The sequence below is a fragment of the Durotheca rogersii genome (assembly GCF_024521655.1).
Source record: "Durotheca rogersii strain YMJ 92031201 chromosome Unknown GGS23scaffold_1, whole genome shotgun sequence".
In the NCBI taxonomy this organism is placed as follows: Eukaryota; Fungi; Ascomycota; class Sordariomycetes; order Xylariales; family Xylariaceae; genus Durotheca; species Durotheca rogersii.
The window spans coordinates 1867777-1888686 of NW_026251232.1; the positions used below are offsets into that span (position 1 = coordinate 1867777).

Sequence of the window (20910 nt, forward strand, 5' to 3'; positions counted from 1 at the left end):
ATGGCTCCTCCTCCGCCCGCCTCGAACCTGTCGCTCCGCGACAAGTTCCTGGCTCTCGCCAAAACTCTACAGTGTATGTGGCCTCCCGACGCCTCGCCTTCCCTTACCTCGTCCCTCGTGCTTCTCTCCCCGCCCTTCTCGTCGCTCTCGCTAACATCGGAAGGGATGCAGTCGCCTGGTTCAGCGGGTGCGTAAACCAACGGATTCCCATACCTCCTCAGCCCTACCCCGGCTATGTCGTCTCCCGGCGACTCGTCTTAGCTACCTACCCTATCTGACCCATTTGGGGCGAGACCAACGTGTCGGGGTAATGCGGAGCTGGAGCGCTAACACCTATGCTTGCTTCTCTCTAGGCATCTCCTCCTCCTGCTCTGCATCTTCCGATACTTCATCACCTTCAGCTTCACCACCGGCTGGGCATGGATCACCTATCGTACCGCCTTCTTGTCCGCCGCTTTGACATACGGAATCGTCGTCTACAAGACATGGCGGGCACGCCAGAAGGTCGGCGCTAAATATCCGGGTGGCGTCATAGGTATCCTCTCCGACGAGAATGTCCAATATCTTGGTATGCTGTCACCGCTCTCTCTGCTCCTAGCCGTATTGGATAACTGATCTTTCCCCCTTCTCAGCCCTGGCGCTGGTCTGGCTCCTCTCCCCGCAGTACAGCCTTGCCATGCTTCCGTTCGGCATTTACTCCATCTTCCACGTTGCCACGTACACCCGAAACAATTTGATCCCCGCTTTCCAGTCCAGCAAGGCCCCTGCCGGCGCTCCCCCCGGTACGAAGCCGGCGGGCGCCAGTCCCATCGCCGAAGCTATCGGAAGTTTCGTGAAGCAGTACTACGACACGTCCATGTCCGTCGTCGCGACGTTGGAGATTCTCATTTGGGTCCGACTATTCCTGTCTGCCATCCTCTTTCAGCGACGGTCTTGGATCCTCATCACTGTCTATACCGCTTTCCTCCGCACCCGATTCGCCCAGAGCTCTCACGTCCAGGACTCCTTCCGAGTCTTGGAGTCCCGTATCGACTCCCTTGTCGGTGCCCAAGGTACACCTCCGGCGGCGCGGACCCTCTGGGACAGTGCCAAGAGCGCCGTACGTCACTTCCACGATGTTACCGACCTAGGAAAGTACACGAGCGGATCTTCCGTGCCGAAGAAGACCTCGTAAGGAGTGCGAGGCAACCTCTGATCCCGAGCCGCACTCGCCAACGGCCGAACGCCTACGACGATAAGATGGGAAAACGTGTCTGTGCCGGATTGCGGAAGGGATGCTAGGACAACAAGGGTGTCGAGCCGCGCGTCTTACTGCTGGACACCAGATTGTGGCGAATTGCTGGGCGAGGTGCGGTGCAACACACCGGGTAAGATCGCACAAAATTCCGAATGGGAAGTGGAGAGGGGCGCCACGAGGCGAAGAATATGGCTCTCTGCTTCTCCGATTGAAGACTAGGTGATTGAGAGGGCGGGAAAGATCATCAGCTTGTATTGTGCCACGCAGGCCAATGGGCGTGGGCCATTTGTTATTTCTAGTAAAGGTTCCTAGTTTGAGATGAATCGTCCATTGCATACCGTTCTGACGTGCCAGTAAATCAATCCAGATTGGGTGGAGGGGACCTACCTGCACCCCCGTCTCGGAAAACAAGTAACTTTCGCCGAACTGCGATCACCCAGACCCATGGGATCGCCTCCCCCTTTTGATAAACTAGTGAGACTTCATAATCGGACAGGGGAGGGTTGGGCGGATGAAGATACATGCCTACTCGTCAAGTCCCGTCCGTCGCTCGACTAGGGGGGGTGTCCTCCTTCCTACCTCCTTTCTCTGTGCGGGCACAATGCGCGAGCATCACGGCCTCGACAAAGCAATGACGCGCGCTAAGAAATGCGCCCACGAGCCGCTTCTCCTTAGAAAGGGGGTTTCGAGGTGTCGAGGCGAACAAAGGGAGCGGGGGAGTATTGGCCGGAGCGGGAGCGTTAAAGGAACCAGAACAAGGTAAAAAAGGAAGCGTACCGACCGGAAGCATCGAGCTCCCCCCCCTGGCCCCTCATTCCTTGCTCGACCCGGGGTCTCTCTTTTTTTTGCTTCCCCTTCTGCTGGTGCCGCGCCCGCGCCCGCGAACGGCGGTATGGGTCGGCGGCGGGCGGTTTATTGTCTTGCTAGTACACGCCGTTGCCGTTATTGTTATTGTTGTTCGTTGTTTGTGGAGGATGGGGTTAGGTTTGTAGCTGTATATTTTCGGAGCCTTGTCGCGCGCCGGCTCCCCACCTCCCCCCCCCTTTTTTTTCTGACAGGTTGGCCATGTGACATGTTCGGAGTGGCAAGACACACTTGCCGAGAGAGAGTTAAGAGAAAGAATCGCGGGCAGCCGAGGAGAACTTCCTCGTCGACAACGGGTTGCTATTGTTGTTGTTATTCGCGGGTTGTTCTCGGTGCGCGCGCGCGGACAGGAGGGAAGGAATTGTCGCCGTCATGGCCGCCATCGTTCCCGGCGAGTTCGACCTCGAGATGCTTGCGGCGGCCTCGCTCGGCGTCACGCGCGTTCCTGGGGGCGGGGGAGGCGGCGAACTGGTGGGGTCCGAGGAGGAAGAAGAGTACGACGAGGACGAGGACGAGGAATACGACGAAGACGAGGACGAGGAATACGACGAAGACGGGGACGTGGAATACGACGAAGACGAGGAAGGCGGGAAAGACGAGGGAGACGAGGAGGAGGGAGACGAGGAGGAGGGAGACGAGGAGGAGGGAGACGAGGAGGAAAAGGAGGAAGACGAAGACGATACGGTGCCTTTGCCCGAGCGCAAGGTATACACGGGACCCGGTCCCTTCCCCAAGGGCGCGATCGTCGGCGACCTCGCGAAGAGCCTGTCGATGTATGGCGGCGAGTTCGTGCCATATATACCGCTCTGGCGGTTCCGGCCATACTACGGGGAATACCAGGAGGCCCTGCCCGATCACTTCACCGCGGAAGATTATATGCCGGATGACCCGGACTTTATCGCAGGCCCGGAAGAGGACCAGGACTGCTTAGGCATAGGGTACGTGCGATAACGCCCCGCCCCGATGGCAGCTTGCGCAGGTCTTCTCGTGGGGGCCGTATCCCTCTGGCGTTCATTAGCTGTGAATGCCCATGGGTTACGACTAATTTGACTGTAGTACGTACTGGGATTATTTCTAGAGCGAGCGAGCGAGTCGTCCCCTCGATAGTTCTTCCAGTCTCACGGAAAGAATGGGATGGATCTATGGGAGACAGGAGGGAACCGTCGGAATTAACACGTGCTAGAGCTCGAGTTTCTCCTCGCAGTGTCCCCGAGAGCGAATGCAGGCCTGGATCCTTCCATCGTTGATCCGCACCCGACAGATGGGCGATGGTTGTCGCGAAGGCTTCGAAATGCCACATTTACCGACGACCTAGGAATAGATGATCATAGGTCCATAGCTCCGACAGCCGACCACAACGACGATATAGATAAGATTAGGTTTGTCTGTACGAAGAAGCTCACCAGGTTAGAGATCACATTCCTACACCCTGTTTTTCTGTTTAGCCGTCCACAACATTCTGTTTCCGAGAGAGTAGAGCGCGGGCCCGACATTTCCACGTTCTAACATAGAACGACTCGTTAACCTGGACTGATATGATAGTTCACTGGTTAAAGACGGCCTAAAGGCTCGAGATCACCCTTTTGCAGGGCGGATGTCGGGTTACGACGAAGAATACGAAGATAGCGACGATGACGACGCCGACAAAAGGAGGGAGAGCGCTGGAAAACCGACAAGAGAATCCATTCTAGCTCGTTTCTCAGTCGATGCAACCTTTACACCTGATCGGGACCAGGCTTATTACATGTCTGCAGCGGCACAGTTCTTACAAGAACTCTTCAAGTACTGCGCTCGTCATGAGATCACCGTGAAAGAATTTTCGGACCAGGATATCGATACTCTGCAAGGCAGGATAGAGTGGAGTATTCTGGATTGGCCCTCTGAGGTACGCAATCTGATTACCGGGTGGTTTTACTACCAAGTTCGCGCGGAAAGGGCTCAACTGCGAGCAACGGCCGGGAAGGATCTAGATCCTGAGCAGTTGTTCGACCCGAATCACATTCGGGTTGTCGGTCTCAGCGACATCTATCGGGCGTGGTCCGTGACGGAAGATACTTCGGTGGATGGAGAGGGGATGATAATGTCCCGCTATGAGATACCCCGACACGTGCAATTTCGGTTTCCAAGTGGTAGCCCCTTATCAGAATACCGTTGGTTCGGCGCCGAAGTCATCAGCCCCGTCCTGCCGGTCGGCACCGAGGTCACCGCCGAGACAATCCGCCGGGCCTGCGCTTCGCTCCGGAACAGATTCCGCATCCACAAGCCCATGGAGCGCTCGACGGGATTCCACGTGCATCTGGGGCACAAACACGGATGGAATCTACTGCACCTGAAGAGATTTATCACGTTGTGGCTCCTGATCGAAACGACGCTCGTACGGATCCATAGAAAAGACAGAGGTTCGGACTACATGAAGATATGGTGCGGGCCGCTCACCGAAACCACTCGGCTCGCGAGATACCACGGAGCCACCAACAACATCGAACGCGAAATCTTCGAAGACTACGTACCGCGGACGGCGCCGTACGCGAGAAATCGCAACCAACAAAGGATGCGAGCGCACGTGCCCATGCACCTGCTCGAAGAGAAGCTTGCCGACTTTGTCAACCATGTATGGCTGTACACGTCGATCGACTCGATAGTCGACGCCTTCTCCGGCGCGGCCAGCATGCGGCCCGGGGTGAGGATACGCATAAGCGGAAATAAGGTTTCCCAACGCCCAGGCAGCGGTCTTCCGCAGACGATCGAAGTCAGAACGATGCAAGGGACGCTCGACGCCGACCAGTAAGTTTCGTGTCCCTCATGGGGCGGTGCCTAACCATAAACACCACCTCCCCCCATGCGTGCCCCGATAAGGGAGATGAGCTGACGGGCGAGCCGCCGTAGCATAAACCACTGGATCGTCGTCCTGACGCGCATCTTGTACTACACGCGTAGGGCTACGGACGAGGAGTACAGGATGATGCTGGAGGAGGTCCTCAATACAGCGACGCCGACGCGAGACGTCGGCCGACTGCTGGAAGCGCTCGGCGTGCCGGACCGGACGACCCAGTACTTCCTGGATGGGGCGCGCCGGAAGCTCGACGCAAAAAGCGGTGTCAAGTGGTGGGCGTACCCAGACGACGACCTTGTCGATTGGGCCGACCCATTCATGGCGCGTGGCCACGGAGCGACACACGGTCCTGAATGGGACGAGGTCGTGACTGCCGGCGACAGGTCTCCTGAGGGGGGGAGGAAGAGGAAGCGGAAGAGGCCAACCGACGACAATGAGGATGAGGGGGGGTTGAGAGCAGGTCTTCGTGGCCTTGACATCCGGAGGTAGCCTGAGTTCCAGCTAGCTATCGTATGGCCGTCTTATTTTGCATTGTATTATTACAGACATGCTGTTCGTCGATTGGAAGTGTTGGCTTCGTGGGCGAATTGCTTCCGTTGAGGATGTTGTGCTGAGAAGAGCATACTCATGTAGGTGTCTACACGTAGAGAAACCTGAAGGAGGTATACCTGTGAGGTAAGGGCGGAAGCACAGCCACAGTCTCATAAGCAGGATAGACATCAAATTGGCACCAGCCACATTACCACCGGCGGCCACATCTTCTCGTGATGTCACCAAACTAAGTCGCCTTCCCTGATGACGTACAGGTCTGTTCGGCCGGCGCGGAGGGTCAGCCAGCCAGCCCCCTTGACCCTACACGCGCCCATCTCGCAACGCCCAATTGTCTCACGATGTTTTTTTGTCATAGCGGTCTACTGCAAACTTGAACTCTCCCTTTCTGTCCGCGTAGTCTCAGAACCAATGCCTCTTCTTCTTAATCCTGTCTAATCCCACAACACGACCGAAAATGTCCGCAAATCAATTCCCTCTCCGAGATCTCGTCTAGCCGTCGCCCATCCGCAATGGCTTCTTTGCTGCGCCAGATCGTCGCAGGGCCTCGGACCCGGCATCCCGAGACCGGGTTGGACCTGTGCTATGTCACCGACAATATCATCGCAACGTAAGTATGTGCCTAGCGTGTACGCACGCCTTGGCATCGGCGTTTTCATATCCACCAACGCGCGCTATCGCGCTCTAGCCCAGGTCGACGGCACTGCCCTACCCAAATGCTAACCGCGTTCCTGCTCTCAGGTCCGGTCCCTCGCATACATACCCGCAGCGTGCCTATCGCAACCCGCTCGACCGACTCGTTTCTTTCCTCGATTCTAAGCATGGCGAGAACTGGGCGATATGGGAGTTCCGCGGCGAAGGCACCGGCTACCCCGATGAGCTAGTCTACAATCGAATTAGACACTACCCCTGGCCCGATCACCACCCGCCTCCGTTCAGATTAGTACCAATGATCGTCGCGAGCATGCGGAACTGGCTGAACGGAAACAATCTCGACGCCGACACCATCGAGACGGAGGGACCTGGTGGCAAGAACAGGCTGGTCGAGAAGGTCCTAGACAAGTGGAAAGACAAGAAAGGTGACAGAGTAGTGGTCGTGCACTGCAAGGCGGGCAAGGGTCGCAGTGGGACGATGGCTTGTAGCTATCTCATCGCTGAATGCGGTTGGACGCCGGAGGAGGCCTTGACTAGGTTCACGGAGCGGCGGATGCGGCCCAAGTTCGGCGGCGGCGTGACTATCCCGAGCCAGCTACGGTGGGTGGGGTATGTCGACCGCTGGACTAAGGGAGGGAAGAAGTTTGTCGATAGGGAGCTGGAAATCGTCGAGATCCACGTCTGGGGGCTACGTCCTGGCGTGAAACTCTCGGTTGAGGGATTCGTGGAAGGGGGGAGAAAAATCAAGGTCATCCATACTTTCACGAAGAGGGAGCGGCTAATAGTTGAAGGCAACGCTCCCGGAGACAACGGAGTCATGGCCATGATCTCGGATATGACCGGCTACGGGGTTAGCCCTACCACAGAGGGTAATCAACTCCGCGAAGCGAAGCAACTCGGTCGGGAGGACGAAGCCACGAAGTCATCAGAATCTGACAACAGTATAACGACAAAGTCAAAAGCTATGCGGAGTCCACCACTCATTTCCAAGATTCCACGAAACAAAAATACCGGCCCTGCTAGCTCTACACCTCGTGCGTCCGACATCGACACGGAATCCGATACTACGGACCCCCAGAACTCACCTCCATCACCTCAGACGAGCGATCTCGATCCCGAACCTGGCGGTATGGCGGTTATATTCAAGCCTCGAAAGCCTATTCTGTTGCCCAATAGCGATGTCAACATATGCGTTGAACGGCGCAATCGCGCGACTATGAATCTAACCATGGTCACCTCCGTGGCTCACGTATGGTTTAATACCTTCTTCGAAGGCAACGGGCCCGAGCAGGATGGCAATCCCGATCGGAGCGGGGTCTTCACGATCAACTGGGATGAGATGGATGGAATCAAGGGTTCTGTCCAAAAGGGCACGCGCGCCGCCGACAGAATATCCGTCGTATGGAGCACACCAGCCTCTAAGGACGAGGAAGAGGAATTAACCATGCCAGACATGGGCTCACCGGTGCCACAGATGCCGGCGGCCGACTGGAAAGGGGGAAACGACGAGGACCCCGACAGCCAGAGACGTCTGGGCTTGCGTACCGAGAGCCCCAGCAGCGCAGACGTCAGCAAAGCTAGCAGTCTCAAGGACGAGGCCATCGCCGAGGCTCACGCCAAGGGTGGGGATATTGAGGATACGAGGTCGGCCGTAGAGACGGACACGGAAGGGGAGGAGGACGACACTCGGAAGAAAGAAACAAGCCAAGCGAAAACACGAGACACATAACAACGGGGGAAACCGATACATAAGTGGGAGGCGCACAGGTTTGAAGGCGCTAAGTACTAATTACCGGTATTTTGTGAATATACGTCGAGGATCGAGTTCACTATGTTAGTATAGATGTAAGCACCTACGTACCCAGTTCATAAGGGGCGTTTTGGATAACATGCAGTCTTCACCAGTACTTAATATGCTAGAAACCGCAGATGATGCGGACGGTGTATCCAACTAAGACTAATACCTAGCTCTTGTTCTAGCACATGAAGTCTCTCTTCCATGATGATAACTTCCACCCCTTGCGATCCCCCTTCATCTGATATCCCCCGATGCAAGAGCAGGGCAGGACGCAGACGTGGTTCCGGATCATCCCATCTCATTAACCGGGGTCCACGCTCTCCTGGCCTATGCGGCAGCTACTAGTTCCGTAGATGGAAGTCAGCGTGGTCCCCATTTGGTCTAAGATCCAACTACGCCTTCGACCTTGTCCGGCGACCTTATATCCTCGAGATATAGGCGGTCCTACGCTACTACGTAGCGCTAAGGATGAGGGCGATCGCCGCACCGGACTAGTCGTGTCGATGCCTTCCCCTAGCAGACGGACGGGGGGACGCTGGCGACGCGACGCAGCTATTTTCCTTTTAGCCTCGCGAGCAGCAGGTATAACCCCATCGATCCCCGGGGCCCGCGACCCGCGACGATCAGCAGATGGCAGACCTCGTACCGCGCATCGTCGACGACGGAAGGATCACCGCGGTCGTCGTGCCTGTCTCCCACACTTGGCTATACGCGCTCGCTATGCGGGGGCGATGAGAAAAGAAAGGGGGGTGGACGGGGGGAAGGGGGGAAGGACGCGAATGACTTGCGATTCGGCTCTGCTTTGAGAAACGATCTAGGGACGAAGTAAAGGAGAGGGCATGTTTACTAGGCATTGCACCGCAGATGGGTATGCTATGCGGTCCTCAAGGGCACGGGGTATACTCGGGAGGGCATCACGACCAGGTCCTGCTCGCGGCATCGTACTCGTTTAGCATGAAGCCTGCCCCCCTCCTCAGGCCCTCACAACGACGTGCGAGCAACACTCCCGGGTTTCTGCCATAAGCCTCTGCATGAGCGCGGAAGATGACAGATCATACCTATACGCCTACCCGGCCAGACAGATATACCCGCCGGAAGACGCAGAGAGGGGCTGCGACCGGGGGTGAGGTCGAGAGAAGCGCGTCCGGGGAGCCATGCGTCTCGACGCGGAGCTCGCCAGCCGCTCGAAGGGGGGTTCTTGGTTCTCATCGAGCTACCCCCTCCCCTCCTTTTTGTGAGCTTCGATCGCCGGGTTGCCATTCCCAAGAGCCAGCGACATCGTGGCTGGGAAGCCAGCCCGCACGGTAGAACGGCCCCGCGCGAGCCGAGATATGTCCCTCCCCCTGCCTTCCCTTCTCTCCCCGCCCCTCGGGCGCGCTCAGTCCGCCACTGAATCCGTAGGTGCGAAGGTTGTCGGCGGGAGATGAAGCTTCGCGATGGTAACGATTGGCGCCGATGCAGCGCTGCAACGGTACGCGCAGCTGCTCGCTGTCCGCGGCGGCATCGATCTGCTCCCCTCACCCGACCCCACAGAGGCGGCTAATATTCGCGTCGCAACGAGGATGAACTGCGACTGGGCAAGGAGCCGTCGCCGGCTCAGAGCGAGGCAGGATACAGAGAGCGAGACGCCAGGCTCCAGAGTCTGGGTGGTTTGAGCGGGGGGGGAGGGAAGGGAAGGGAGGGAGAAAGAGGGGCAAGCGTTGCGACCGGAGACGGTCAGGATAACGAAGAGAGAAAGGCTGGCTAGACGCGGGCGCACCACGTGCCGTTCACGGTGAATAAGCCAACTATGCTTTTTCACCGAGCCGCAATTTGTATCGGCATCTATTTGCAGTGCAGAGGGCCTATGAGGGTATAGAGACGAGCCCCAGCCAAGGCTTCTCGGCCGCTGCCAGAACGTATATAGCTCTCGATTTTATGATTACTTGGATATTAAATCGAGGGCAGACGCAGACACATACGCTCTCTCCCTCACACTCTCTTTCTCTCTTCCTCTCTCTATCTCCCTCCTGCGCTGAGGAGGACCTGGGTGTGAAGGCACTTTGAGCGACAGCGACCAGAATGTTCTGTACAATCTACCATATCGCACCGTCCCGTCGGTTGATTGGGGGCGCGCCGGGCAAAATAGCCTCTTTGCTGCAGATCAGGCCCGGAACTAGGACTCACGGCTGGCTTCGAGCCCTCGCCCGCATCGCACCGCACCTTGGACCGGTTGGGATCTGTTGAGGAGGCCCCGGCTCGACGAGGTTCTCCCCATCCTTCCCTGCCCTATCGCCCTGCCATGCATGCCGTGTGCATGTAGATACTGTATGTTGAAAGCTTTACGACGCCAAATATGTAGACGCAATCCGGCCCATATCCTCCTTTTCTCTTATCACCCCCCTCCTCCCTCTCTCTTCGCCCGCCTTGTCATGCCCTGGCTTGACTTGGCTTCTAACACATTCGTACATACCTGGTGCGAAGCCCTCGCGCCCGCGCGGGCTGCCGAGGAGCCGAAGAGACCTGTCGCATCACGGGTGCGCTGCTCTGATAATCTGTGCCGGCCAACCCGGCTCCTCGCGGGTAAAAAGGGGGGGGAAACCTGGGTACGAGCGAAAACCCGCGTATGACGCAAGCATTCTGGTCTCTGCAAAACCGGTTGATGTTCAGAGGCTGCGCGGAATTCCCGGATACGGCGGCGTCCCCTATCGAACGACCCCGGGGCACGGTCTCGACAATTCTATTTTCTTATTCAGTCCGTCAGCAAGAGCGGAGAGGAGAGGCGCGAGAGCGAGAGATAAGAGGTAGGGTTTTCTAATGCAGGCGAAGATCTGCCGCGACCAGGTCCCTCCGTGCTTGGGTGCCTGGCAGATGGATTTTGCCCAGGGGATCGATGATGACCAGAGCTTTTTTTACTAGGAAGTCCGTACTGTACAATACACGTACACAGTAGTATTTCCCCCGCCCCCCATGCCGTCTTACTCAGTCGCTGTGATAGGGCCGGACCAGGACCGTTGGCGCATCGCGATCGGCACTTGAGTTCCCCTGTTGAAGCGACTATGCCGCTCTCGTCGTCTCCGCCGACACTCAACGTTGAAGTTGCCTCGCGGGATGGGGAATCTCGATGGGCACTATCGTTGACACGTTTTGCATCGGGGGCGGTGACCGGCTTCGTCGACAAGTCGGCGATCGCGCGCCCGCTCCCCCTCGTTGAGCTGCGTTTTGCGCCGCGCGCGCCGAGTTTGGCTGGAGGCGTCGCCGCCCTGACCTGGCCTGTGATGCCGGGCAGAGAGACTGCCTATCACGAACGCGTACGTAGGTATACACGCATTTTACGCGAAGCCCGTTGGGCCGTGCTTCGAGGTGAGAGCTGCTAAAAAAAGGATAGGTATTAGATATCCAGTAGGATTTCTGCATAAGCGAATTCTGACCGGTTTCTGTTATCACTACTATGTAGTACTATTGTGATATCATAAAGGGGGGGAAGGGGGTTGCGTACGTATATTGATAGGTACGTGCCGGATTTCGATACATTGTCCCTGCTCTTCGATGGCTTCACCGGATACGTCGGCGGCTTTTTTGAAATATGATTTATGATACGGGCAATACTAGGGAACCGATACCAGATGAGCGATGCTGGCTGGATTGGCTGGATTGTTGTTGTATTGTTGTAGGGCCGTCAGGTTGGTGTTGTTGCACTCCACCTACACCGAACGCACCCCCCGCCCCCCCCCCAGCTTCAACCCTCTTCCTCCTCCGATGCGCAATACGCCGTAGTAAGTATTAAATTGCTTTCCCGTTTCGTTTATTCATAAGCACGCCTCAACAAGGGTGGAAATGGAAGATCAATGGAGCTAATCGGCTGGTCGAGAAAAAAAAACCTGCAGCATTCACATTCAACCGTATACGCCCTCGAATCATAGCAGGTTAATTAGCCAACACGCCAAAACTTCCAGTCTTGTCGTCCACTTGTGGACCCCGTCTTAGCACGCCTTCGATATCGCAATGGAATATCCATGTGTAGGTTAGTTAGGAACGCCATAGGGAGGTAGCGTATACGTGTGCGTCTACGTCGAGGTTACCTCATGTAGTGTCGGCACGAGAAAGAAGCTGCATGCATGCGCGTCCAGATGGCGAATATATGTCCACTCGACCTGCTGGTGGTGAGATGTCACGTCGCCGCATCCGCTTGACTATCTACCGAGGGAGGGCATCAGAGCCATGTCATCTATCCGTCCCACCTACGTACCTAACCTAGTCTCGACGATTCTCGCCACGTCTGCGGCTGCATAGAATATTTCTCATGGACCCTGATAGGACTACCTATGGGATGGGGGTGGTGACAGTGGTTAATATGTGCATATTCATCTCGTACCCTCTCCTCACCCCCCCCCCTTGTCGCCCTCATTCGGAGCTTTAGGCGTGCGGCTGTAGGAGGATGTAGGCATGTGCGTAGTGCCGGTGGTCGATCTTAGAGACGCAGAACGCCGCCATCCCAGCCCCAACCCCTGGGCTGCATTTCCCAATGGCAAGGTTAGGTCGAGAACAGGTTCCGGCAGACCAGAAGCTGGAAGCGACAGCGGAGGGTGTGGGCTCGCGGATAATGAAGCAATATATGTCAGCGCGGGCGTGGGTGGGTGTATAATAGGTGAGATTCAGGAACATCCGCCCCAGCAGCGAATACCGCAACTCATATGCCGATCACACCTAGTCTGTCGCGAGCCGGCAACGACCATAAAAGGCCGGTGTGCTTCTCCAACGCCGAAGAGAACTCGCTCGCTCGGATCTCGCAGCGTCTTTCGCCAATCGTTCCCTCAGCTCTTAATTTTCCGCTAAGCACCCCGTCGCTACAGCCCTCTCCGTAGCCTCTCAAAAATGGCCCGCCTCTTTGCTGTTCTGCTGGCCGCTGTCGCCACGTTCCAGGTTGGCTCTGCCGCTCCGCATTACCCGTACCCCAACGGCACGGTTCCAGCTATTCCCGCGCCGACGACCACGGGCTTCGCGAGCAACCTGGTCCCGCACGAGGCGCCCAAGCGCCGACTACGAGAGTTCCCCATCTCACTCGTCCGCCCTTAGATGTCACTTCCCATAACGTCCTAATCCACCGCCCTCGCGAATAACGATGAGCCGGATGAGGGTTCGGCAAGCATCCGCCAGGCTGGTTGGATCATCCCCCGAGCCAGATATCACAACAACACCACGTTAATGGATAACGCCCCATTATTACGGATCCCGAACGGACGGACCCCAGCTTCATTCTCGACCATGCTACCTGACAAATCGAACGGGTCCTGTTTTTATATTCATGTTCATACAACAATTCCATGACCAGTAGAAAGAACCTCCGCAGTTGCACGCCAAGGAATACTGGAGGGCGAGGAAAAAGTCTCGTTTCGACTATGCTTAATAGCCAGCTTTCCAGCTCGTGTTATTAGCAAGGGACGGGTTGGCTAACGGGGTGGAGGTGGAGTTGAGCGAAGATACAAGTTTGAGCTTCACTATCTTTCATGTCCGAATCCCACACTTTGATTCAGTATAATACGATTATCACTCAGCTCCTACCCTCACGTATATGTTGTCTTACACCCGAGTGATTTGAAGTGTTGTGGTTCGAAAAGCACGTAACCTTGCCAAATGGCGTAACTGACAGTTTATAATGCAATACGGAGCGCATCTGTAAGCGAGTCGTGGGTGCCATCCGGATACCGCTCTGTCACTTTCGGTCAACAGAAGACATGCTTGGACTCTTCACCTTGAACGGGGATGCGGCTAACGTGTAGGGTTACGTTGAGCTCGGGTTGATCGGAACTGACCGGTAGAAGAAGTGAAAGAAATGGCAACGGTATAGATCATAATACGGCGCGTATCGGATCCTCGCCTTTGGACCAGGTGAAAGGCATCCCCCGTGCTAAGCTATCCCCTGAAGCCTTGGTGATACCTAAAGCTTTGATATATTTTACCGGTCCTTCATTCCACATCCGCCAGCGGGAGACCTTCTATACCTTACAGATAACACTGTACTGAAGTAGCATAAACGGTGATGATTACATCTACGGCTCCTACACTTGGAGAAACGGGGGGGGTTGTTAAATGCGGTAGTCTAGGTATATGAAAAGCCTACACAAGACGACCCAGCAAGCTGCCTAGACACCGGTGCCGACGTCGTGCGGTCCTGCTTGCTGTTACTATGGAAGCTTGATGACGGGCTCTGCTACTCGCTGAGGTGCCGTGTATCTGTGCCCTTGCCCTTGCCGGAAGTTTATACCTAGCTTCCGTATGCATAGGTGCGTTTAGGAGGCGAGTCTGGGTGCATGTGAGTTTTGTATTTATTTTATGTATATTTCATACACTGTTTTTGCTTGATCATCCTATTATTATCTTTGCTCCCCGTCTTTTCTGCGTTACCATATTTGCTTCTCTAACCTTCTACGTTCTGTTTAGCTAGTAATACGTTTGCACTGTATTAAAAGTAGAAGAGAGGCACAAGGAACTTGAAGGGCATTCAGAGTTGAACAAGAAAAAAAGGAGCTTCTGTTTTTAACAGTAGCCTATGACGTCCCTTAATTTTCTCTATGCTGGAAGTAGGTAGTTAAATACATATAGAGATGGGCGACGTTCAAGAAGAAGGCAGATGAAATTCGCAACATGCCTATTATATTATAATTTAGTTGCGTAAAACCGCGCAAGGCTGCAAGTGTTGTTGCGGAGTATTTTAATATGAAACAACTGCACAGCGTTTTAAAATGCCTTCCTTTTCTAGATCCTGTAAAGACCCATCTTAGCGGCCCCCTATCTTTTTCGACAATGTTGAAGTATTTGTCTACATGTATAAATATTGTAGTGGTGCGGTGAGACTAGGCCACGTAGCCTTTTGGATGAGTATTTGTATGGGTCTCGCATCCAGATTTTCATAGATCAGACTTAGACCTGTAGGCATCACGACCTACAGCTATTCACTCGTTTTACCATGCCTTTTCTCGCTATTCCATTCTAGTCCCTTCTTGTCTTTCCCAGCTGCCGTTTTCAGCTGGCCAATCAACTGATTACAGCTGCGTACAGCTGTGATCTCGTTCGATCGGCACTGGGCCAGTTGTTGGCAGTTGGGTAGTCCTTGTACGGGTCTCCAACAGCGTGCCTGCGCTGCTCCTGTTCAGTATATATGGTCTACAGTGTAAATTTATACGAAAATGGATATAATTCACTGTATAAGTTGCCTGTTTTGGTCATTTTCTCGTATCTCATTCGTCGCTTCGTCGGACCCGGTGGCATGGCCGCTGTCGTGTTATTTTCTCGGGTATTATTTTCATTTTCTCACCGTGACTGCGAGACAGCTCTCACGTTGATTTGTGTCCGCACTCCGCATCCACAACTACGCCTCTCTGTGAACTTGCCCTGCCGAATCACGAATGTGTGCGTGTGCACCTTGGAGAAAAGGCAACCCTAGGTTTGGACGGCGGCGAGAAGAAACGAAACACGGCGGGGTGGACAAGGAGAGATGGGAGACAGTGGGATAGTCCGTATCGTGAATGAATACATAGATTGTCGGGGTAGGAGGAAAACCATACTTGTCGGCCTCGATCTCCAAGCTGGGCGAAGTAGCTGTCTGCATCGTCCCTGTGGCAGTGGAGAAACCCCTTCCACATATCTCAAGAATTCGGCACCAAAGTAAAACATCAACGTCAACTTCCGCTTCGCTCGTATTTGTATGCATTGCTTTCGTCTTGTCGATCCTGTTTTAACCTGATCCGATGCTTTACTGGCAGCAGGCTAGGGTAGGGTGGTTGAGAGAGCGACGACGAGGGCCCTTGACCCTACCCTAGCCCAATTTGAAAATGAAACCCCCCCCCCCCCCCCAAAATCACCCTTCCCCTTTCCCCCAACGCCAGCACCGCCATGACATATCGTAAACATTAGTCCTAGACTAGGCTAGTTCCTTGACGCGGTACGACTCAAAAACTAACTCTTACAAACAGGGGCTATCGGGCTATCCTAGACTAATCGATGGATAATCGTAGTCTGGCCTGCTAAGCGGCTGCGCAGACCAGACGACGGCTACCTCGACTCCCGTTTTACTCAACGGCCAAGCCCTCGAGGGTGCGCATCGCGCGCGTGCCCTCCCGCTCGAAGGCCGTCACCATGGCCTCGCACTCGCGCCGGAGCTTGTGCCCGGCCTGCTCCGCGTTGTGGTAGATCCACTCCTCGACCGTCATCCGCCGCTCGGGGCTGGTCAGGTCGTCCCCGCCGACCAGCGCCTTGGCCGAGCCGAGCCCGTTCTCCTGGTCGAACTCGTCGAAGATCGCCTCCACGTCCACCGCCGCCCACGGCTCGCTGCTCTGCAGATCCGCGAGCACGTTATGCTTCGACGGCGACACGCGCACCGGCGTGACGGCGATGGCGGACGCGGCCGGGCCCGGCGCGGTCCGCCTGCTATTTGCCGTGCTTGGTGGCCGCGACGACGGCGGCTCGTTCTCCGCGTTGGACGATTGCGGCGACTGCGACGGCGACATCGTTGCTCGCTTCATGGCGGCCCCCGGAGACGTCGAGGTTAAGGGTGTTGTCGGAGGCTCGAGTTCGTCCGTTTCGATCGGAAGCGGAGGCAGCGACTTATCCCTCGAGGGAGAGGATATAACAGTGGCCTCGGCCTCGGCCTCGGGAGTGGGGTCCCTGTGTTCTTCCGTCACGGTTGGTTCCTCCGCGGGCTTGGCAAAGTCTATGCGCTCAATTTTGGACGAAGTCTCATCCCTGACCTCCGTCTCACCAAGCTCATCAGGCTTCACATCTGAAGATGGTATAGCTGTCTTCTTACTGGGCCTGCCGCGCTTCTTAGGTGCGGCATTGGATGACATGCTAGTCCGAACAATTGTCCCGTTGCTGACAATGCTCATATCGTGACCCTCAGCTAGCTCATCGACAGCTGCCGCCTCGACATCGGCTTGGGGCTCCGGCTCGGGTTCTACCGGCGCCTGCTCCTTGACTTTCTTGGCCGTTTGCTTAGAGGCCTTTCTAGTACCGGCTTTGCGACCCTTCTTAGGAACATGGAGCGACTCTTCCCGTTCAACCTCCATCCTGGCCTCGAGTGCTGTAAGCTCGGCATCGATCACAGTCTCGTCAATCTTCGGAGGCGTAGGGTCGAACATGGCATGATCGCTGCGCCGCTCTTCCTGCTTCGATACAGTCTCCTGCTTAGTGGCGGTCTTCTTGCCCTTGCCCTTGCTCGGAGCCCTCTTACGGTCCGAGTCCGAGTCGGCAGCGATAGCCTCGTCGTCCGACAAGGGTCGGTCAAAGTCCGCTTGCAGCTGTCGGTCAAGCTCTATATCGTCCATCATATGCATGTCGTCTTCGTTAAATGTTGCCACCGATGCCGTTGACGCCGTCGAAACCTTTCTCTTATTGCGCGCAGTGGCCGGTCGGCCCTTTTTGCCCTTCGTCTTTGGCGCTAGGATGCTTTCGTCACGCACCTCATCGTCTGGTTGTTCGACAACAGAAACACTCTGTTGCCGGGCACGCGCAGCCTTCTTCCTCTTGGCTACTGGTGCTTCTGACACCGTCAATGCTGAGTCATCGACTTCGTCACTTGTTCGCTTACGTCCGCGACTGGGCTTTGGTGGCAGCGGGGGAACCAATTCTTCAACCATGGGTGGATCTTCGAGAACTTCAATAGCTTCGTCTCTCTTGACCCTAGTCCTCTTGCTCTTCGCGGCTGTACCCTTCTTCGCCCGGGAACGTTTGGTACCGCCCTGGGTCATGACGGATGTAGCAGTCATGATGCTATCTTCGTGGTCGGCAGTGTGATCTAGGATTGACGGCATATCCGAGGCCGTAGCGAAGGACTGAACAGACATCCGGGAGGATTGGGAGGCCCTAGCTCCCTTGCCTTTGCCCTTTTTCCTGCCCGGTCCTTTCGAGTGTTGATCGGACAGGGAGAAGAAGTGGCAATCGGGAGATCGCTTAAAATGCTCGTCCCTGTTGCGGCGAGTCAGCGAAGCGCAGGGCTATGGAGGGACCTTATTCCATACATTGGATTATCCTTCGGTTCCCAGCCGTCAAGAGCCAGCTGGCAGTACGTGCAAGTTGCCATGTCCTCCGACTCGCTGGTCGGTGTATATTTCCAACCCGCCTCTACGAGCTAGTACTTGTTAGCAAGATTCTGCGCCAAAACAAGGTCCGGAGGAAAAGAAAGGCACGCTTACCTGCTTCGTCTTACATTTCCAGCCTCGCTTCCCTTCATGTGGCCATCGTCCTCCAAAGGTGGCCTTTCGCGCCTCGACCATCTCGGTGCCGCAAGGGTCATCCAAGCCATAATCTCCTATCCCAACCTCGATAGCGGCCACGATCGCCCAACCGCAATGCGGAGACAAGCGAAGGTGCTCCTCAAATGGATTATCGGTTCCTTCCCATCCTGCCAGCGACTTGAAGCAGAGGAAGCACACGGTGTTGTCCGGAGCTTCGGGAGTGGGCTGGAAGAAGAATCCGGCTCGAGCAAACTGCAGACACTACCATCAGCACTGGAAGGGGTAAAACCAATATGTGTGTAGTGGAGGCCCACGTAGTCTGGATCCAGCTCCTTGTGTGGCCAAGCGATGCCCTTCGGCGCCCTGCCTTTGGCATTCGACGGCCGTCGCGCGGCTGGGCGCGCAGATGTGAACGAGGCCAACCGGCCATCGTAGGTATAGTAGGCATCGGGAATCTCGTCCATTTCCATAGCGCAGGAGGCACTAGTGCACTGCTAGGCTAGCAGAAGAAGGACTCGATCAAGGGTAACAGCTGCTCGTGTTTGGTGTGAAGCAACAAAATGGTTGCGCGTCGCGGAGAGGGCGGTAGACGGGGGGAGGCAAAACCGGTTGTCGCGTCGCATAAGCTTTGGTATACAAGGATGAATACAGCGAAGAGCAAATTGACGAGGAGAATAGAGAAAATAGGGCGAGAAAATAGGAGCACGTCTGCAAGCAATTGCATGAACTCTAGCTGAGATATGTTTGCGAGGTGAGAGACGGGTTTGCGGGAGGAGGAGTGCGAAGTGGGATCAAGAAGGGCTCAATTGGTTGTTTGACCGCGTTCTGTTTACTTTACCTGGACCCACCAATCTAAGACAATCCGCCAACTCGCATCGCAGCCTCACGCCGCTTGGCCGCCTTCTATTGGCTGGCACCTCTTGCTCCAGGGGTCCATGCACATTACCTAAGATGACTAGGCAGGTACAGAGGTACCTGCAGCCTTGTACAGCCACATATCTGATGGTTATCGATAGCAACAGCCACAACTTTACCCCTCTGTTGTCCCCGAGTCGGATTGCCCGGGTCCCCAGCCCATTGCCACAGTTACGCGCCCGCTGATTCCCCAACGCCCATACGCCCCCAGCGGAGTCGACAAAACGGATAGCGCACAAAGAGAGGGCTAGAAGGGATACGAGAAAGAGAACTAAGAAATGAAGATACAGAGAAGAAGGGGGGAGGAAAGGAATCATTCCATGACGAGTACCTACAAGTACACATCAAGGACACATATCTACCTACCTACGTAAACAGGTAGGTAAACAGAGCAAGGGTAGTCAACTGTACTCAACGTAGCTGAGAGGCAACGCGCGTGGAGAACACTACCAACCGGAACGGTATGACGATAATTTCTCGAAATTTTGAAACTAATACCTGCAATTTTCGCTGGCACTCTGAATGGAGTAGAGAGAGAGAGAATTGGAGAAAATGGGCTGGCACTCTTAAAGTGTCTGATATAGGGACACTGTACTCTACCCAGGCGAGACGTTTGCACTTTCTTAAGGCGCGGAGGGAATACCTGCCTATAGAAATATCTTGCGTTGCTCTGTTCTTCCAGGAACACATATCAGACGCCTCTATCTTATATCCAGGGCGCACCTGTCTAATACACACACGCCAGCACGCCCTCACATAAAGCTGATCAGAGAATGGGTAACCAGCCAAAGTCAATAAGTGGTCCACGTATAGAAGTCCTTCTTACCAAATATATTGGCCTAGGCGTTGGTAATCGCGACTAAAATAGATAATTGTAAGAGTATCCCGGCCATGGTTGAGTAGGACTGCCTAGCTAGAATGCAATACTCCTACCTCATTCTCGTCACGCTTCGTCATCAATCGATTGGACGGCACGCGAGGTCAAGCAGTTGGAGGCTGACGAAAGTAATACCTGTACCTTAGGTAGCCAGGTTCTTCCGTAGTAGGCATCAAATAGGCGACTACCATGCAGGAACAGGCCTCGCCGAACTGGGGAATAATAGCCGCAATCGAATCCTTCGACGCTTAACGGCACTCGCTTGCGAGGAAATAAGCATCGCGGGATCGCCACCCGGGATTGGGCTTTGCGTGAATATCTGACATGTTATTGGTGTGGCCTTGCCACCTGTTATTCCCAGTCCTAGGTTCCGCGGCCGTAGCCGCGAGGGTAGGACGGTGCGGCTGAGTACCTTCGCTTAAATATGTTCGATTGGTTTCCTATTTGCCGCTGTAGGAAGCTAGGATGGCTGATGAGAAGGCATCGATGTAGCGAACCTGTGACAGTACGAGCGTGGGTGGTGACCGTCGGCTAGATCTTACCTAAGATGGCATGGCTATATCCGACGATCGTTATGCAACAGCCTTCGTCGGTATAATGAGAGTCTCGCGACTGAACATCGATAGAATGATATTTCTCACCTAAGCATGACGATTGAACCCTTCCTCTACGTAGGAGACAGCAGCTTTCGCGGTGAGAATCAATCCAACTTGGAAAGGTGTAGGTGGCAGATTTCGAGCGCCTAACACCCCATATAGCCGAATTAGTAAAGACTGTCAGCAATACTGGGAATATTTCGTCCGGAGATCGGACGGACGACGAGGAGACGATAAAGCGTCAGCAACACATCACGGTGTACCGCGGGACGCCGTTTGCCTCGCCACCGGCGAAGCTACTAGCCGCTGGCCACGCCGACCGCTACGAGACAGGGGAAACAGGAGAGAGAGGGAGCCTGGACACGCCCACCTTGGC

The 20910-nt window shown here is 55.3% G+C and overlaps 6 protein-coding genes across 6 annotated transcripts; 5 read left to right on the forward strand and 1 right to left on the reverse strand.

Moving 5' to 3' along the window:
* GGS23DRAFT_592129 (uncharacterized protein) lies at positions 1 to 1174 on the forward strand (the record flags this gene model as incomplete). Its single annotated transcript, XM_051517840.1, has 4 exons — positions 1 to 73; positions 172 to 187; positions 354 to 568; positions 633 to 1174. 4 exons carry the CDS (start codon positions 1 to 3, stop codon positions 1172 to 1174), a joined length of 846 nt encoding a protein of 281 aa, XP_051377060.1.
* Positions 1175 to 2473: 1299 nt separating this feature from the next.
* Positions 2474 to 5423, forward strand: GGS23DRAFT_592130 (uncharacterized protein; the record flags this gene model as incomplete). Its single annotated transcript, XM_051517841.1, has 3 exons — positions 2474 to 3039; positions 3644 to 4885; positions 4988 to 5423. The coding sequence occupies 3 exons, from the start codon at positions 2474 to 2476 to the stop codon at positions 5421 to 5423; spliced, it is 2244 nt and encodes a 747-aa protein (XP_051377061.1).
* Positions 5424 to 5995: 572 nt separating this feature from the next.
* On the forward strand, positions 5996 to 7866 carry GGS23DRAFT_602157 (phosphatases II; the record flags this gene model as incomplete). Its single annotated transcript, XM_051519289.1, has 2 exons — positions 5996 to 6093; positions 6225 to 7866. The coding sequence occupies 2 exons, from the start codon at positions 5996 to 5998 to the stop codon at positions 7864 to 7866; spliced, it is 1740 nt and encodes a 579-aa protein (XP_051377062.1).
* Positions 7867 to 11413: 3547 nt separating this feature from the next.
* Positions 11414 to 12562, forward strand: GGS23DRAFT_545052 (uncharacterized protein). The gene is made up of 2 exons (XM_051514958.1): positions 11414 to 11690; positions 11802 to 12562. Exons 1-2 carry the CDS (start codon positions 11548 to 11550, stop codon positions 11899 to 11901), a joined length of 243 nt encoding a protein of 80 aa, XP_051377063.1. The 5' UTR covers positions 11414 to 11547; the 3' UTR covers positions 11902 to 12562.
* A 74-nt stretch (positions 12563 to 12636) lies between these two features.
* On the forward strand, positions 12637 to 13481 carry GGS23DRAFT_545053 (uncharacterized protein). Its single transcript, XM_051514959.1, has one exon. The coding sequence runs from the start codon at positions 12790 to 12792 to the stop codon at positions 12988 to 12990; it is 201 nt and encodes a 66-aa protein (XP_051377064.1). The 5' UTR covers positions 12637 to 12789; the 3' UTR covers positions 12991 to 13481.
* Positions 13482 to 15780: 2299 nt separating this feature from the next.
* On the reverse strand, positions 15781 to 18776 carry GGS23DRAFT_24460 (uncharacterized protein). Its single transcript, XM_051512199.1, has 4 exons — positions 18461 to 18776; positions 18105 to 18398; positions 17931 to 18040; positions 15781 to 17877 (listed from the first exon to the last, which is right to left on the reverse strand). Exons 1-4 carry the CDS (start codon positions 18614 to 18616, stop codon positions 15984 to 15986), a joined length of 2454 nt encoding a protein of 817 aa, XP_051377065.1. The 5' UTR covers positions 18617 to 18776; the 3' UTR covers positions 15781 to 15983.
* Positions 18777 to 20910: the final 2134 nt, after the last annotated feature.